Genomic DNA, 19927 nt, shown 5'->3' on the forward strand with positions numbered 1-19927 from the left:
GAAACAGTTCTTTTGGTGGTACCCACATAAACATCACCACAGCTGCATAGGATCCTATACACTCCAGATTTTTCCAATGGTTTGCGAGCGTCCTTGGCAGGCCTAAGGTATTCCTGTATCTTCCTGGTGGGCTTGTAAATTACGGTAATATTCCGCTTCGTCAAGATCCTCCCTATTCTTTCCGTTACATTTTTAACAAACGGCAGGAAAACCTTAGATTTTGCAGTAGCCTGTACGTCAGTATGATTTCTGCGTGGCTGCCTCAACGCACGTTTTATTTCGGCGGACGAATATCCGTTCTTCGTTAGTGCATTATGGAGATGTTCCATCTCAGCGTCGAGCAACTCAGGTTCACAAATATTTTTAGCTCTGTCCGCTAACGTCTTGATAACACCCCGCTTCTGTTGTGGGTGGTGGTTCGAATCCCGGTGCAAATAACGGTCCGTGTGCGTGGGTTTGCGGTACACTGAGTGGCCCAAACTACCATTTTCGTTTCTAAACACAAGCACATCGAGGAAATGTAGTTTGCCGTCTACCTCCTCCTCCATAGTAAACTGAATTCTTGAGTTTATACTGTTCAGATGTTCGTGGAACCGGCTTAGTTCCTCCCTACCATGTCTCCACGTATCGGAACCATATATTTGGTTTCTTGCTGGCAGTACCTAAGGCCTGTTCTTCGAATTTCTCCATAAAGAAGTTTGCAATTACGGGACTTAGGGGGCTTCCCATAGCTACGCCATCCGTTTGCTCATAAAACTGTTCATTCCACTTGAAGTATGTGGTCGTCAAACAACACTTAAACAGCTCTAAAATATCGGCAGGAAAAATTCGATCCAGCTGTTCCAATACATCGTTAAGTGGAACCATGGTAAACAGCGATACCACATCGAAGCTGACCAATATGACCTCCGGCTGGACCACTATGCCATTCAATCTGCTGATGAAATGTGTCGAATTCTTTATATACGAGTCCGAACGGCCCACATGTGGTTTTAACAGCGTAGTCAAAAACTTGGCTAACGAGTAGGTGGGCGAACCAATGGCACTTAGTATCGGTCTTAACGGAACATTTTCTTTATGAATTTTGGGCAATCCATAAAGCCTCGGTGGTAGCGCAACCGAACTGCAGAGACCTTTCTGTACACTCTCTTCAATGGAGGACTTTTTTTATTAACCGCGACACAGTTCTGAGAACGTTGTTAGTGGGTCCTTATTCAGCTTCCTATATGCTTGCGGATCCAGTAGATCCGTAATTTTTCTCTGATAGTCGGCCACATCCATAACCACCGTTGCGCTTCCTTTGTCAGCTGGGAGAACCAAAATACTGTCGTCGTCATTCAGGAGTTTTAAAGCTCTTCTCTCACCCACAGTTATATTACATTTCGGCGGTTTTGCATTGGCTAATATTCTCACTGTTTCTATACGGATTTCTTCAGCTGTTACAGAATCTACACTGCGATTTACTGCTTCTACATTGGCTATAATTTCTTCCGTGGGCACAAAACGCGGACTAACAGCAAAATTTCCTCCCTTGGCAAGCACAGATGTCTCATCGTCAGATAACGAACGTTTGGACAAATTGATAACGGTCCGGGAAACGTCTAAATGCCGAACAGTCTGATTAGGTAGCAAATTATCAAACTTCTTCTTCTGTCTACTAGACGTCGTCAACATACGCTTCCCCATAGTATCATGCAGTAGTCTATCAATTTTATCCCAGTCACCGCTGCTGTAAGTTAATGTCTCTCCATATTACGATCAGCTTTTGCCCTCTACAGCTGTCTTTACTACCATGGAGGTAATTCAATGCTGTAATAACACATGTCCCCTCATGCTGTCTCTTTTTCTTGTCAGTGCTTTCCATATGTTTCTTTCTTCACCGATTCTGCGAAGAGCTTCCTCATTCATTATGTTTAAACACTCTACCTAATTTTCAACATTCTTCTGGAGCACCACATCTCAAACGCCTTGATTCTCTTCTGTTCCCGTTTTCCCACTGTCCATGATTCGCTGCCATACAAACATTGTTGGCAACCGGAATAAAATAATAATTGGATCCTTTTGCCGACCTCCCAATTCAGATGATACAGCTGCTGAAAAGTTCAAAGAAAACTTGAGTTTGATTTCAAACACGTATCCGACTCAAACGATAATAGTTGGTGGTGACTTTAATTTACCCTCGATATGCTGGCGAAAATACATGTTTAATTCCGGAGGTACGCATAAAATATCATCCGAAAATGTGCTAAACGCAATCCCTGAAAATTATTTCGAGCAGTTAGTTCATGAGCTCACGCGAATAGTAAACAGTTGTGAAAACACACTTGACCTCTTAGCAGCTAATAATCCTGAGTTAATTAGTGAACACAGGGTTGCCGTAGCGAGACTGAATATTGTAATCCCCAAATCCTCGAAAAATAAGCGAAAATATACCTATTCAAAAAAACAGATAAAAATTCAATTGACGCCTTCCTGAGAGACAATCTCCACTCATTCCAAATTAATAAAATAAGTGTAGACCAGATGTGGCTTAAATTCAAAGAAATAGTATCGGCAGCAATTGAGAGATTTATACCAAATAAATTAACAAACGGCGGAGGTGATCCTCCTTGGTATTCAAAACGGGTTAGAACACTGTTGCAGAAACAACTAAACTAACACGCCAAATTTGAAGAGACGCAAAATCCCCAAGATTGGCGATCTTTTACAGAAGCTCGAAATTTAGCCCGGACTTCAATGCGAGGGGCTTATAACAGTTTCCACAACGAAACTTTGTCTCGAAACCCGGCAGAATATCCAAAGAGATTCTGGTCGTATGAGAAGTATGTTAGCGGCAAGAAACAGTCAATGCCTTCTCTGCGCGGTGGCAATGGAGATGCTATCGAAGACAGTGCTGCAAAAGCAGAGTTACTAAACACAGCCTTCCGAAATGCCTTCACAAAAGAAGACGAAGTAAATATTCCAGAATTCGAATCGAGAACAGCTGCCAACACGAGTAACGTAGAAGTAAACATCCTCGGAGTAGTGAAGCAACTTAATAAAAGCAAGTCTTCTGGTCCAGTATGCATACCCATCAGGTTCCTTTCGGAGTATGCTTATGCATTAGCTCCATACTTAACCATCATATACAACCGTTCGCTCGACGAAAGACCGTACCCAAAGACTGGAAAGTTGCACAGGTCACACAAATATTCAAGAAAGGTAGGAGTAATCCACTAAATTACCGGCCCATATCGTTAACGTCGATATGCAGCAGGATTTTGGAACATATATTGTGTTCGAACACTATGTTCCTTATCTATATAAACGATTTGAGAGACAATCTTAGCAGCCGTCTGAGGTTGGTTGCAGATGACGCTGTCGTTTATCGACTAATAAAGTCATCAGAAGATCAAAACAAACTGCAAAACGATTTAGAAAAGATATCTGAATGGTGCGAAAAGTGGCAGTTGACCCTCAATAACGAAAAGTGAGAGGTCACACACATGAGTGCTAAAAGGAACTCGTTAAACGTCGGTTACGCGATAAATCAGTCTAATCTAAAAGCCGTAAATTCAACTAAATACCTAGATATTACAATTACGAACAACTTAATTTGGAAGGAACACATATAAAATGTTGTGGGGAAGGCTAACCAAAGACTGCGTTTTATTGGCAGGACACTTAGAAAATGAAACAGACCTACTAAGGAGACTTCCTACACTACGCTTGTCCGTCCTCTTTTAGAATACTGCTGCGCGGAGTGGGATCCTTACCAGATAGGACTGACGGAGTACATCGAAAAAGTTCAAAGAAGGGGAGCACGTTTTGTATTATCGCGAAATATGGGAAAGAGTGTTATTGAAATGATATGGGTTTTGGGCAAGACATCGTTAAAAGAAAGATTTTTTCATTGCGACGGAATCTTCTCGCGAAATTCCAATCACAAACTTCCTCCTCCGAATGCGAAAATATTTTGTTGACACTGACCTACATAGGGAGGAACGATCACCACGATAAAACAGGGAAATCAGACCTCGTACGGAAAGATATAGGTGTTCATTCTTTCCGCGTGCTATACGAGATTGGAATAATAGAGAATTGTGAAGGTGGTTCAATGAACCCTCTGCCAGGCACTTAAATGTGATTTGCAGAGCATCCATGTAGATGTAGATGCTGTGCTCCAAACGTAATTCTCAGAAATTCCTTTTTCAAATTAAGGCCTCTGTTTGATACTAATAGACTTCTCTTGGCCTGGAATGCCCTTTTTGACAGTGCTAGTCCTCTTTGCTTCGTTCAGCATGGGTTATTTTGCTTCCAAGGAAGCAGAATTCTTTAACTTCGTCTACTTCGTGATCACTAGTTTTGTTGTTAAGTTTCTCGCTACTGTCATTTCTGCTGCTTCTCATTACTTTGGTCGTTTTTAGTTTATTCTCAAACCATGTTCTGTGCTCATTAGGCTCTTTTTTTCCATTCAACAGACGCTGTAATCCTTCTTCACTTTCACTGGGATAACAATGTCATCATCATCGAATGCTGTCATTGATGTCCTTTCGCACTTTCTAATCGCAAACTTGAAACTTCCTTTTATTTCCTTCATTGCTTCTTCGATGTACGGATTGAACAGTAGGGGCGAAAGACTACATCCCTGTCTTACATGCATTGTAATCCAAGAACATCGTTCTTTCCCATCCATATTGATTGTTCCCGCTTGGATCTTGTACAATTGTATATCACCAGTTTTCTTGTAACCCGCTCCTATTTTAGTTTCAGAATTTGGAACGTCCTGCACTATTTCATACCGTCGAACGCAGTTTCTAGGTCGACAAATTCTATGAATGTGTCTTGATTTTTCTTCAGTCTTGCTTCCATCAGTCACAATGTCCGTACTGCCTGTCAGGAGCCTTTAGCTTTCCTAAAACCAAACTGATCGTCATCTGACACAACCTGAATTTTCTTTTCCATTCTTATGAATACTATTCCCATCAGCAACTCGGATGCTCAGTTTTAAGCTGACTGTGGGATAGTTCTCGCACTTAGCTGCCCTCGCTGTCTTCCTAATTGTGTGGACGATATTTTTTCTACACAACAACTTGAACAGTCATTTAGTTGTCACTTCCCCAATGATTTTAGAAATTACACTAGAACGTTATCCATCCCTTCTGCCTTATTTCATCTCAAGTCTTCCAAAACTGTTTGAAATTCTGAATTTAATATTGGACACCATATGTCTTTCTTATTGACTTCAATGCCTTCTTCTGCCACGTCGTCAGGCGAATCCCCACCTTCAATAGAGGCCTTCAACGTACTCTTTCCACCTATCAGCTATCTCTCCTGCGTTTTACAGTAGAATTCCCAGTGCACTCTTAATATTACCATACTTGCTTTCAATTTCACCGAAAGTTGTTTAGACTTTCCTGTATGCTGAGTCAGTCCTCCCAACAATCACTTCTTCCTCGATTTCTTCAAGTGATTTATATTGCTGTATTCCTGTCTTTCCCTGAACATTTTTGTTCTTCCTTCATTCGTCGATTAATAGAAATATTCTCCTGATACCCAAAGTTTCTTCGCAGTTCCGTTCCTCGTACCTATGTTTCTCTGTCCAAGATTTGTCACTGCCCTTCTTATAGACGTCCACTCTTGTTGAACTGAACTGCCTACTCTGGTATTCATTATAGCACCATCCTCATCCTTAACGAATTTCAAACGTGTCTTGCAATTCTTCAGTATTTCAGTGCCCCGCTTCCTTCCACACTAATTGTTCCGTACGATTCTCTTCAACTTTTGTCTGCTCCTCACCATTACTAAATTGTGATTTGAGTCTATATCTGCTCCTGCGAACGTCTTGTAATCCAATATCAGACTTCGAAATATCTAATTTTTTACTAACGTATATTAATTTCTAGGGGGGAGGGGGGCGGCGGTGCATTATGCTCATCACAAATTAACTGTTGTTGAATTTTATGAAGACTATACTTTGTTAATTGTTGTTGACTTTTATTAACAACATACTCCGACTCATGTCTAACTAGGGCCCAATACCTGAACATACTGAATATGACATTCGGTGTGAGAAGTCACGTCTGCTACTAGACTACAGTTTTTTGATTAAATTTAACCTAAAAAAATAGTTAAAAATCTACAGAATTGTTAAGGCTTTTGTGGGAACTTGTTAACAGACCGCCCGTTGGCTTCTCTCTCGAGTTCTTCGGCCGACGTTTGTTGATGATTTTTCTGACGTTTCGCCAGTACGAGTGGCTCGCATTGTCAAAGCCTCACCCTCGATTCCTGGTGGTGGACAGGAGTCGAGCTCGCGGCCGCAGGTGAACGGATCCTGAATTGCCGTGCTGCAGCGAACAACCGTTCCAGGCACCTAGAGAACCGCACCGGAAATGACCAGACGTTGGCGCGCCAGGTATGTATAATATGCGGCCGCGAGCTCGACTTCAGTTCACCACCAGCAATGGTAGGTGAAGTTCTGACAATGACAGGCACTCGTGCTGGTGAAACGTCACAAAAATCATCAAACAAACGTCGGCCGAAGAACCAGAGACAGAAGCGAACAGGCAGTTTGTCAGTTAAGAATCTGGTAGAAAATTTCATTGAAAACAACAAAACTTTTTTTCAAAATTTTAAAATATAAAGTACATGAGTAGATTACAGTATTTACGAAAGGTGGGCATGAATTACCTCCCCCCCCCCCTCCCCAACACACCCACTGGTCCACTGGTATTACTAACATGGACGCAAGAACCATACACGAAGCATGGAAACAAGGCGCCTAGTTTCAGCGAGCTGTGGTACACATTGGTACAATCTGACGCGCGTGGTACCCTTGAGCAGACAGAAGGTCGGTATTGGTCTTCATGATGAAGCTAATCTGCTCGCTCGTTCATTTCTCAAAATAAAAACTTTGAGATTTTACACGTTAAATTAAAATTTACTTCAAGTTTCTATCATGATTTTTGACAAATGCCTTAGAGGTGACGAAGCCCCAAAGGAGTGGAAAAAGGTAACAATTACATCAATATTTAAGAAGGGCAACAGGAGAAATTGTGCAAACTATCGTCGTATTAGTGTGAAACCATCCATGGCGTGAGTCTATGACCTTTCTGCGCATATTTTTCTGTGAACCTGCACTAGAGGTCTTTCTTTTTTTCTTCCGCTCGAATACAACAGTTTCTATTACACTTGCTGTACTGTAAATGCAAAGTTTAAGGTGGGGAAACATTAATATCCTATGGTAAAATAGTTTTTCAGTAATTTCTCGCTCCTTTGTCAGCTCTCTTATGATGCATGTGCAGTTGCTACAAAATTATTGAATTCGTCAACCCAAATGTTCCCTGCGTATAGTAGGTAGCGGAATCATCCCTTCGTATGCATTCATTAAGATAAAGCTGTAATCTACCCGCAGAATGACTTGAACACCACAGTGCTTCAGCAGGCATGGTCCTGATGTAGGAAGCGTGTCGTCGCGTTCCTCCAACTTAACGTGCACTCCGAACCACAGTTCATCTCTGCATTTTTCACATCAGTAAACATTTCCAGAAGTGAAAAAGGTGGTAAGAGACAGATAAAAATCTAGAATGAAATTTTCACTCTGCAGCGGAGTGCGCGCTGATACGAAACTTCCTGGCAGATTAAAACTATGAGCATTTTTCACATCAGTAAACATTTCCAGAAGTGAAAAAGGTGGTAAGAGACAGATAAAAATCTAGAAAGAAATTTTCACTCTGCAGCGGAGTGCGCGCTGATACGAAACTTCCTGGCAGATTAAAACTATGAGCCGGACCGAGACTCGAACTCGGGACCTTTGCCTTTCGGGGGCAAGTGGTCTACCGACTGAGCTGCCCAAGCCCAACTCACGACCCGTTCTCATTCCTTTCTTCTAGGAGTGCTGGTCCAGCAAGTTTGGCAGAAGAGCTTCTGTGAAGTTTGGAAGGTAAGCGATGAGGTACTGGCGAAAGTAAAGCTGTGCAGACGGGTCGTGAGTCGTGCTTGGGTAGCTCAGTCGGTTTCGAGTCCCACATTATTAACCAGCCAGGAATTCACAGTCTCCAATCAGAGTGCAACCGCTGAAAACGCGTTTCTAGGCGATGCCGAGTCTGAAACGGGGGCTTCACGGAGTGGCTCTCTTCGATTTCCTCTTTGAAGGTTTTGAAGAAGGAAGGAATATTGGGTTTAAAGTCCCGATGACGTCGAGGTCTTTAGGGATGGAGCACAAGCTCGGATGGTGTCAAGGATGGGTACCAAAATCGGCCGTGCCCTGTCAAAGTAAATATCCCAGCATTCGTCTGGAGCGATTTAGGGAAACAGGGAAAACCATGGCCAGACGCGGGTCTGAACCGTCGCCCTCCCGAATGCGAGTCCAGTGGGTCAAAATACTGCGCCACCCCACTCGGTTTGAAGGACTCGCAAGTAAATACGGTTAGCATGTACCTAAAAATATTTTGTTTCGATCAGGTACTATAAGCTAATATTTTGCTAATTGTGTCCTTGCTTAGCTACAGTGACCGTACTATTTTAACTCGTTGGAAACTTTTGTAACCTGTATTATTAGATGGACTTGCCGTTAGTAACCACGGCACATGCCGCAGTGAATGACCGTTCTTACGTTCTTGTGTCTTGTATTTGTTTCAAGTAAACCATTGAGGACTGGTTAATTTTGATGTAAACTATATGTGCGGATAATGATTGACTGTTGAGCTGAATATCTGATGTCACCAGTCCGCATGTGGAGCAAAATCAGGTGGAAGTTTAATGGGAGCCAAGTCTGAGCAAGACTGTCTGGAATCCAACTCCTGAACCGTCGAAGCTCTTTCCCGATAGGATGCTATCACTCTTGGATGCTTGATTTTTGTCAGCTCCCTTAATGAGTTTGAAGCTCTGTTCCAAATATTCATTTCACCACCACTGACTTGCATTTTAAAAATATTCTGGTTTCTGACATTTGTTCTTAAGACCAGGAATTAAATCGCTCGTGAGCTTTGTCTTTGCAGTTATTGATGAGTTAGTTTTGTAGCATAACTGTAAGTATTTAAGCTATTTGTTACTTGAGCACAAGTAAATTTTAAGACAAAAATTGTCGAGCTTCTCATTAAAAAAATGTATCGATTATTACAATTTGTAACTCAATCAGCAGGTCCCAGCCCTCCATCCAACTGTCCAGCACGGCCACATCCCTAATTCCAAGCAGTACGCTTTAGGAGCGGAGCATATCTCCCCGACGCCGGGACAGGTTCAACGAACTCAGCGTGCGGCAGCAGCGGCGTGCGCGAGGCGCTTCCGTCGCCCACAACCCCTCGCGGCGGATGCGGACGCGCGCGCTGCGTGTTTTTTGGGGAGGAAGCACGGTCCCCCGCGAAAGTGTCGGGTGAGGACCGGCGAAGGCGACGTAGAAGCACAAGCAGAAGCAGCCGCCAGCCGCTGCGCGCCCCCTCTGCCGCCCCTCGTCTGGCTGCGACGCGCAGACTGGAATCAGCTGAGAGCAGAGTGGGGAGACACGGTACACGTGGCCGCTGGCGCTGGAGCTGGAGCCAGCTGACGGCGGCGAGGGGAGCCCAGATCCGACCGGAAGTAACGGGGGAGCGCGCGCCCAGCCGCCCACCAAAAACTCGAGGCGTTGAACCGCCGGGGCGCGGCAGCCCTTCCTCTGCCACCTACTCCGAGGACGCATCGCTCGCACTCCGAGCTGTGCGGCGTGTTTCCTGGTGGCCTTTCGCTAACACACAGCTTTCTACCATTTACTCACATAAGACTATACAGTTCTCAAACTCTAAACAACAACTCTGTGGCAGAACCACACTGTCACATCCTGACATCCACGCCAGGTATGAGTAGAAAAAGGAATGGGGTTGGGTTGCGGAGTGGCGGGAATAATTTCTTTTAAGAGTTAAAAGTTTTACATATATAAATTTCCAAATTGTACGGCTAGCTTTCGGAATGTAAATTACCATCAAAACTAAGAGTCTCGAAAATGGCAAGGTATTCTGAAAAATGAAAGGTACTTTTCAGTTTCCTGCCCGTGTGGATGTGGTTACGTGCTGAGGTCCTGCAGACAACGTTCCAGCCACGTAAAGGCGTCCAGTTCTTGAGACCGAGCAGCTTATGTCCACGAAAGCTTTTAGAAAGCATCACTCGCGTGAAACTCAGTTTGCCCTTATCTCAACGATATACTGCGACCTATGGATGAGGGCAAGAGACAGATTCCGTATTTCTAGGTTTCCGGAAATCACTTCACACGGTACCCCATCGCAGGCTGTTAACGAAGGTACGAGCACGAGTGGCTCGAAGACCTTTTAAGTTATAAAACACAGTATGTTGTCCTCGACGGCAAGTGTTCATCAGAGACAACCGTATCGTCAGGAGTGCCCTAGGGATGTGATGGGACCGCTGATGTTATATATATATATCATAAATGATTTGGCGGACAAGTTAGGCAGTTAACTGCTATTGTTTTCTCAGGATGCTATGGTGTACAGGAACGTAAGACAAGTGACTGTAACTCGATACAAGATGATCTAGACAAAATTTCTAATTGGTGCGATGAATGGCGGATAGCTCTAAATGTGGAAAAATGTAAGTTAATAAAGATAAGAAGGGGAAAAAAATCCCGTAATGTTTGGACAGAGCATTAGTAGTGTCCTGCTTGACGTAGTCATGTCGTTTAAATATCAGGGCGTAACGTTGCAAACCGATATGAAATGTAAGAGCATGTGAGGTTTCTGGTAGGGAAGGCGTATGGTCGACTTCGGTTCGTTGGGAGAATTTTGGAATAGTGTCGTTCATCTGTAAAGAAGACCGAATACAGGACGCTGGACCGAACTATTCTTGAGTGTTCCTCTGCAGTACGTAGGACTGAAGGAAGGCATCGAAGCAATTCAGAGGCAGGCTGCTAGATGTGCTACCGGTAGGTTGGAACAACACGCTAATATTACAGATACACATCGGGAACTCAAATGGGAATCTGTGAATGAAAAACGAAGTTCTTTTTGAGGAATACTATTGAGAAAATTTAGAGAACAACTGAAGCTAACTGCAGAAATGTTTTAATGCCGCCAACATACACTTCGCGTAAGGACCACGAAGATAAGATACGAGAAATTATGGCTCGCTCATACGGAGACATATAGACAGTCGTTTTTCCTTCGCTCTATCTGCGAGTGGAACAGAAAAGAAAATGACCAGTAGAGTTAGATGGTACCGTCCGCCACGCACCGTACGGTGATTTGCGGAGTATGGATGTAGCTGTAGATGTAGACCCAAAGACCTTGTAAACATAACTACATTCTCCGAGGCCGCGGCACGCAGGGGATATTTTGAATCTTCGGCTCGGCGTCATTGTGGTGGTAGGAGTCTGGAAACTTAAAGAGTATAGTGTCTTGTATGGCCAAACATCAAACATCATGTATTCACTGATGCATTGTTAATTGCACGAATAAATTCCGGAAAGGAACCGATATTATCTTTCACATGTATCTGAGATATGTTTAGAAAAAATCGTTTAGATGTTTTACATTAGGGACTTTCAGTCATCTTCGCTGACTGTACATTCTTATTTTAACAACTGCTACTAATTTTGACAGTACGGGTGGACAGGAGGCTGAAAACGTTTCATTTTGTGATGCTGTGAAATAGCTGTAAGGACACCACACAGTTAGGTATCAGGGTTCACCTGTATACAGCAGGAATCGGTAATAAAGTAGTGTACCAGACACAGGAAAAATCACGTGATGGTAAATACGTTTTACTTAAAAAATTTGGAGCTACAATTCGCAGTCATGCTTACGTAATCCAGCTGCATTTAGCTGTGAACAAAAAGTTATGGCAAAACTCTTGTAGTACCATGCGCTAAAAGAAATACGTAAACAGTGGGTAGTTGTCGTTTGTTCATCGATTAAATTGCTATCTTGTAGTTACATACTTAATTGAGACGATATGTTTGTGACATAACTCCAAAGAAAGATGTTTTACAACCAAAGGCGCGTTAGTTCACCACGACAATGGCCGCCGAGGAGACTAAAATTGTCTGCTGTTCACAGGAGACCACTTACGGGATTGTGGGGCCTTGGGCTTACCCTATGTGTTACCGACAACAAATCCGACTCAAATCGACAGTTCACGGGTACGAAGAGTAAATTACAGGACATTAAGTGAGCCGAGACATGAAGGACAAGAACTCTCCTCCCCTCTCCTCCCCTCCCCTCCCCTCCCCCTCCCCTCCCCTCCCGCCGGACACACATATGTACATATATCCTTACTATGGGAAAAAACACTAACTTCTTTGCACGTAGTCAGAAATGACTGAGCAAAACAACAAACTCATCACTCACACCTCACACAGCCACAGTGTACAGACCTGCGTCCACAATCGTACTGCTAAGCCAAATATTGATAAAGATGAATGCACACTTCAGTTTTATACCTTGCAAATTTTGATGTTGGCTAAGTTATGAGAGTATGAAGCTGTTATCGTTCTGAAATTAATTACATGATACATATACTTCTAATATGTTCGGACGAACACTTCCCAGAAGCCATATTTCTCTGAACTGCAGTTCCTTGGAAGTTGCGCTAAAGCGATATACAAAGCACTAATTCAAACTAGTTATTATAATTTTAAAACGTTTTATATATTTTATTATAATTATTTTTATAATATAAGCCATGTGGCACATTAAAAGTGGGACTATGGCAAGTTAAATTTGGAGGGGAGGGGGGGGAGGGTGGTTGGCCTGGAAAAGACTGCGACTTTCCTCTCCCCCCCCCCCCTCCCCGCCCCAACCCGACTCCACAGTCGGCGCCTACTCTGCGCTGATGATGCTGACTCTTGTATGCGGGCCAACAGGAATACTGATAGGGTTGTCTATCGCTCTACGCCTTTGATATCAGCTGTCTACTGCTCGTTGCACTACAGTCTGTTCAGAAAGAGCATGGTCGGCATTATACATGGATGGTAAAAGATATCGCCTTAGTTCTTTCACAGCCAAATAGAGGGAACCTTTGTCCTTCATGGAATGCCCATAAAGCATTAGTTTACTTTGAATTCTTAACTGAGATACACAAGACGAGACATGAGTGCAGCTTACGCGTCGCGTGTCGGGGCTGTGTTTCTCTGCAGCCACCCCAAAGATCCGAAAATGAGTCATGCCGCGGCGTCTGAATATTTGGGGAAATGAAAGTCATTTGTACAAAATGCGTGTGACATGCTACAAATTGATTAAAAACGGCAATGACTTTGACAATGCGCTCCACTCATGTCTCTTCTTGTGTATCTCAGTCAAGAATTAAAAGTAAATTAATGGTTTGTGGACACTGCATGAAGCACAAAGGTTCCCTCTATTGGGCTGAGAAAGAACTAAGGCGATATCTTGTACCATCTGTGTGTAATGCCGACCACGCTCTTACTTAACAGACTGTACATGCTGGCTAAACCTCCAAACAGATAGATCGGGTAAGGACTAAAGGAAGTAAACTGTTTCCTGAGCTCTCAGCCTGATGGTAGTGTCATATAATTATTCTGTCGCATCTGAGGAAATATTCTGGTAATTCTAACCAGGATATGGGCAAACTGCTTAACGTCAAGCAACCGTTGCGTGGCGCGTTTGACTTTTAAACATAGCATCCGCCACTCGTGTTAAAAAAACGTTCCTGATCATTCGCGAGTCACATCTATTAAAATGATGCAGCGCCAGCGCCCCTACGTTATAATTTCTGCAAACTTAAATAAAATTCTGCTGTGTAAGTCTGTGTGACAACCTGCGCGATCGCAAACCGACCGACCACTTGGTTGCAGCAAAGAATCCTCAAACAAGTACACCTAATAACCATTACATTAAACGCACTGAAATTAAATTAATACATTAATTAAATGAATATACCGATGGAGATAAAAATAATGAAAATACAATGACATAAATGATATCAGCGCAAAGAGTTTATCTACGTTGAACCTACACACTAATGAATATGTAATTACAGTGTGTTACAATTTCATGTCATCGAATCTTGTTTGATTTCATAGCTAGCGATCCCTTTGTTTCATTCCATTTCATGTAGTACGAGCATACCCCCCGTGTGACAGGGTAAGCCACGGACCTCCGTCGCGTCCTTTTCCCGAGCGGTGTTATGCCGCCACGCTCCGTGGCCCAAACTCAGGTAATAATCCTCCTAAATCGTAGGTGGACACGTGACCTGCAACGAAAGTTTGAGTCGGGCCTGAAGGCATGCTCAGATGGCCTACTGTTTTAGGGCAACTGCTCGGGATAAGAAAGGAAAACGGGTCAGAGTTCCGGTTGGGCACGAAATTTTCATCTGTCACTGCATATTCTAACAATCATTCCCTAGCGCTGTCTCTCCCTCTTTTCTAATTAAAAACTATCGATACGAATTTTGTTTCGTGCTACTTATAACTCTCAGCCGGCCGCGGTGGTCTAGCGGTTCTAGGCGCTCAGTCCGGAACCGCGCGACTGCTACGGTCGCAGGTTCGAATCCTGCCTCGGGCATGGATGTATGTGATGTCCTTAGGTTAGTTAGGTTTAACTAGTTCTAAGCTCTATGGGACTAATGACCTCAGAAGTTGAGTCCCATAGTGCTCAGAGCCATTTAGCCATAACTCTCAGTCTACATATACAGACGCCATACAAAGCAACTCACTGTCGTCCTTTTCTTCCTTCTCTGTTGATTTGATAGAAAATTTACGCTCCTGAACCCTTCGACAATTTATTACTCGAGCGGCCAACATTAAATGGCTCTGAGCACTATGGGACTCAACTGCTGTGGTCATAAGTCCCCTAGAACTTAGAACTACTTAAACCTAACTAACCTAAGGACAGCACACAACACCCAGCCATCACGAGGCAGAGAAAATCCCTGACCCCGCCGGGAATCGAACCCGGGAACCCGGGCGTGGGAAGCGAGAACGCTACCGCACGACCACGAGATGCGGGCGCCAACATTAAAACAAACACCTTCATTCTTTCACTTGCTGCTGACGGCACTACTGCAAGCTGCAGAAACCTGACAAGCTCAAAAACATAAACGTTACGTGAGATTCGTTTTACCATTGCATCAGTGTTTTCTGAAGTGTGATCCAAAGAACATCAAGGTTTTTAAATTTTATTTACTGGTTTCATGCAAAGCCCATTTCCCCAGATTTGTATCTACGTCACACAGTGGAAAAACAGGGCATTTATTTCACTTCATCACAAAATATAAGACAATATGCAACACAATCAAACTGAAGGGGTCGGTGGAAGAAAGTGCTAACACACAAGAATGTAGTTTGCGTTCTGTATGTTATACGTTTAGTTAAAGTCGTAGATAACAGCACATATACACTTTTGTTGTAATTTATATACTAGACAGCATTTTCTTGCGGTACGTATGAAACTATTGATTACCAGCAATTGGCTCATTCTACCACAACAGATAAGGTGATCAGATTATTTCTTATTAAATTGAGGGTTATCACTTTCCCGACCGACCCCTTCAATTGAATGAAGATAAGCTAGCAATTGCGTGAGATAACAAGTCTACAAAGAGTATTAGTCTGAATGCATCATTATAATAAAAGTGACACGTCTATAAATATAAAGCGTTAGCAGCTCGTTTCGAGTCGATGCATAGCTTATCTTCGGTTCGCTTCCGCGTCGTTTAGCTAGGTGGCGCTCCGGGGTCAGGAGGTAAGCGAAGCGAGGGAGAGTTGGGTAGCATCAGTGAGGCGAGCGCACCGAGCTTCGGCAAGACTACGAGGAAGCGAGCGCCACTGGGGGTGGCTTCTGTGAAATTCTTGTGCTGCTTAGTCAGCAGATTAATTGCATTTTATCGTGTTTGTAAGCTTGTTCATATTATTCAGGTTTCAAGGTAGTAAGACCCAGGTATTTAGGGCAGGTGTTTAAATTTCTGTCAGCCCCAAGCTTAGTGGCGTGGTGCAGGGTTCTTCTAGAGAAAATTTAATATTCATGCTGTAGTTCAAATTTGGCCTCCCGCTCTGTGTTGTTACCGCGAGTTTTCCCTCTTCTATCTCAACTAACGAGTTTTTGTGTCCTATGTCTGCCTCGAATCCTAGCTGTAATATACTTGCTTGCGTCGGGATTTGTCTGTATATTGTACCTGTTACAACTAGTTCACTCAACTAATTGGCACAGTTAAGTTGCTGTTCATTGAGGTGGAAAATATCTCATGTAATAACTGAAACTTATTTCTTTTTAATGCACCAAGAAGTTCATTACTGTACTGTTTGATGTTCTTGCATTTGATCTGTTATTGTATTGATCAACAGTTTTTGTAGGCCTAGTCTTCATTTAATTATATATTATTCTCACTTTGATTTCACTAAGGCAATATTACTGATAAAATGTTAATTATTCCTGTAATTGTGATGGAGTTAGTTTTCTTAAGTGGTTAAGGGGCTGGTTACCTATGGCAATGAATCTGATTTGCCTTTTTTTAAAAAAATAAAATTCTACTGTACAGTTTTATTCTGAGCACCAGTGAACCTGTGAACCTTGAATTTGATGTTATCAATTAGAGTCACAGTACATAGTCTTGGGATTGGTAAGGCAAATTCTGGATCAATGAATGGTTTAAAGTGAACTTCTTTTAACTGCTTAATTGTTTAATTAAACTGTTCTTTTCTGAATCGTTATGACAAATATATATACTGGTTTGAAATTAAACGATGAATGCTGTTGAACAGCCTTGGGATCAAGTCGTTCCATGTGAGTGTTTTCCTAGAAATTGCTTGGGGCGTAATTTGCCCATTCCACATATTATAAATTAAAGCCCCCCCCCCCCCCCCCCACCGTGTCTATCTTTCTACATATTATGGTTGATGTCAGCAAATACTCTACGGTTCTCACTAATGGACAGATTCAGGAAGCAGGTCTATGTATATCTCAACATTTTACAAACGAGTCGTCCAGCCGTAGGTACCTAGTGCTACCCTGCGAATCCGGGGCGGGTCGCTAGTTTTGGTATGCAAAACTTAAGGATGAAAGTAGCTTTCGCATAATGTGTCACTGCCAAGGAACACAGCTCTATCAAACTAGGACAATACATAGAAGGAACTGAACTAAACTCCTGTACCACCTGTACCACCAATCCGACCACGCTCGATAGTGTTCCTGGCTGCATTGCGTACCCTCGTACGGCGAGAGGTGGGAACGAGTTCTTCGGTTCCGGAAGACACATTCTACTGCGCACGTTCATACTTGGCCACGAACAACAGCACACCGCCCGAGACTGCGGTGGAGACTGGATTAACCGGAGACGGGCACACCCAGCAGGAGCTGAGAGGCGCTGGAGGCTGCGAGCGCAGGTGCGGGAGCCGGCGCGCCAAGGGGACGGGCCGGGCCGGGCCGCGCTGCGCGCGCGCCGCGATGACCTCGGACACGGCTTTCGCAGCGGAGCGGGCCATTGGCCGCTATGCCGGAATCTGGTTTGGCAACGCCACACGCAGCCGAGTACCGTTGGCCGCCCAAGGCGCGCTGCGTCACGGAAGTTGCCGCACACTGCACCAAATCCACACGTCGCGCACTTTTCTCCAAAAGCCGTGGCTCGCGTGCGTGCATCAGTGTCGTAAAAACGTATTTTTCCTCGGGGTCCACATCGGAGAGTAGCCCGGCACGATTTCTTAGGAGCAGCAAGTGATGAAATTAAGCAGCAGTACGACTGGAAGCGTCAACTAGACGGGCAACATTGACGACGAAATAATTTGTGACTCCATTTAATTCCTACTTTCCAACACTGATTACCCTAAAAAGTCACGAATACAGCACAAATGTGTGAATTTCTGCAGCAGCAAGTATATCAACGACTATAAAGGATACATATGTTCCATTTTTACCACTTGCTTGGGCAAGGTGTGGTCACTGGACAACTATCAACTAAACTAAAGCTGTTCTCAGTTGGAACGCTAATTTGTAACCCCACAGTGCTTTATTGGAGATGCTCTTGTTGCAGGTTGTACGTCTTGCTATACTTCGAACTGTTGCAGGTGCACCTAAAGGAACAATGATGGTACTTAGGATTTTCGAACATATAAATCATTCCTAGCTATGAAAGACGCAGGAAGCCAAAGAAAAAGAAGTCCTAGATAGTGAGGATCGAGCCCCGAATCTTTAAGTTTGTGGTCTGGCTTTTACCCACCTAGCCCCAGTTACAACGGATAGTAATTAATTATTGTACAAACTGTGCAACAACTGAGCTCATCTTGCTTCTAAGCTACAATACATTAAGTTGTACACAGAAAAATAATTTCGAACCAAACCGTACAACGGAAAAGGAGACAAAATGAACGTAAATGTTAAAACAATCTATCGGATCATTACCACCTAATTTGCGACAAAGGAGCGTTTTTTAGTCTCAAAACATGCATCAAGCTCTTCATACACTTTATATACATTCAAGACCCAAGAACGTCCACCATGGATCAAGAAACACCTCAAGGAACCTGGTCCCACCCTCATTCGTAACGGCTCAATCGTCTCTATCGTAAACGCAGCGAGAGGAGTCTACGAAGAAGAAAAGGGGGATTTGGGGACATACGGAGGCAGGCAGACGCCATAATCATTCTTGTCTCTCTCCTATATCCAATAGGGCGGTGTAGGGAGAAAAAAGCTATGAAATACCCTCGACTGGAAACTATGCAATGGCTTGCAGTATATTTGTGAAGACGTTAACAGAAATGTCTGTGTAAGGGAACTAAGATAATAAACGACTTCAGACTACTACTGTAAACGATCAGACGCCAAAGCGGAGGCTGGTCTTCGATGCAGCAGAGCCAAACATTCTTCGCGGCCCAGTAACTTACGGCAAACAGACATCCCTGGCGTCGCCGTGAAGTGCGAAGGCACGGCCAAATATTTGGCGTGTAACTTGCCACGAACATGTCGAAGAACGCGAGTCGGGCTGCACTAGCTCTTACCGCAACTAAATCCGATGCCAACACTCCCACAAGAGCTTGGAGTTGTCCTACGATAGAACCTGCTGCGATTCGTTCGCGAAAATGCAGCAGTAGCCTGGGCAAAGCGGACCATATACAGAATGACCGCCTGCGTAGAGTGCAAAATCGAGATCTCATACTCGCTTTACACCTCCCTCGGTGGCACTTGTTAGCGTACTGCCCACATTAGCCAGGGAGGTGCACTCTTTCTTCCGCTGTCGGTTCGCTCTGAACTGCAGTACGCCTAGTATGGATCAAAGGAACGTTACAGTCAACTGCGCGGAGTCTGAAATCGGACTGTGTGGTCGCATTAAAGACATGACAGTGGATGTATCACAGTTAGTTACCAGGAGAGAGACGAAATTATATCACAAGTGATTTACACATATGTATCTTACTGTGAGTACTACAAAAAACTGAAAGATTTATCGCTGGTAATCGGTTCTAGGCGCTCAGTCCGGAACCGCGCGACTGCTACGGTCGCAGGTTCGAATCCTGCCTCGGGCATGGATGTGTGTGATGTCCTTAGGTTAGTTAGGTTTAAGTAGTTCTAAGTTCTAGGGGACTGATGACCACAGATGTTAAGTCCCATAGTGCTCAGAGCCATTTATCGCTGGTAATGGATTTACGTGTATGAAAGGTAGAACTGTGATTTCAACAGTGAGAGTGTAAGAGCTAGAAATCATAGTTATTCATATTTCATAATGAATTCCAAAGTGTCGTGAAACTTGAAAAGTTATTTTTCAATATTCGTCCAATAGTTAATAGTTCGTACTCGCAATAACAACTTTGACTGGGGTCGTATTACTAAGCCAACGCGGTCATTGTTAAAAGCGAATACAACCAACGGATCTGAGCTGTACTACTGATTAAACAGTCCGCTTGCCAAAAATTACTTGAATCGTGATAGTTTAGCGGTAGAGAGCTTGCAGATTCCACCAGACAGACGGAATGCATTACCACAGCAAACTTTAAGGTGATCGGCCATTGAGTAAGAAAATC

At 43.6% G+C, this 19927-nt stretch overlaps 2 protein-coding genes across 4 annotated transcripts in view; one reads left to right on the forward strand and one right to left on the reverse strand.

Moving 5' to 3' along the window:
• LOC126262576 (myocyte-specific enhancer factor 2) overlaps nt 1–19927 on the reverse strand; it is an 888576-nt gene that overhangs the window by 396108 nt on the left and 472541 nt on the right. The window lies entirely within an intron of this gene.
• LOC126263278 (uncharacterized) overlaps nt 17407–19927 on the forward strand; it is a 64130-nt gene continuing 61609 nt past the window's right edge. Inside the window, exon 1 of the mRNA XM_049960364.1 lies at nt 17407–17542. Coding sequence (XP_049816321.1) covers nt 17407–17542 — 136 coding nt within the window. The remainder of the gene's footprint in view (nt 17543–19927) is intronic.

Source organism: Schistocerca nitens, chromosome 6, assembly GCF_023898315.1.
Source record: "Schistocerca nitens isolate TAMUIC-IGC-003100 chromosome 6, iqSchNite1.1, whole genome shotgun sequence".
Lineage (NCBI taxonomy): Eukaryota > Metazoa > Arthropoda > Insecta > Orthoptera > Acrididae > Schistocerca > Schistocerca nitens.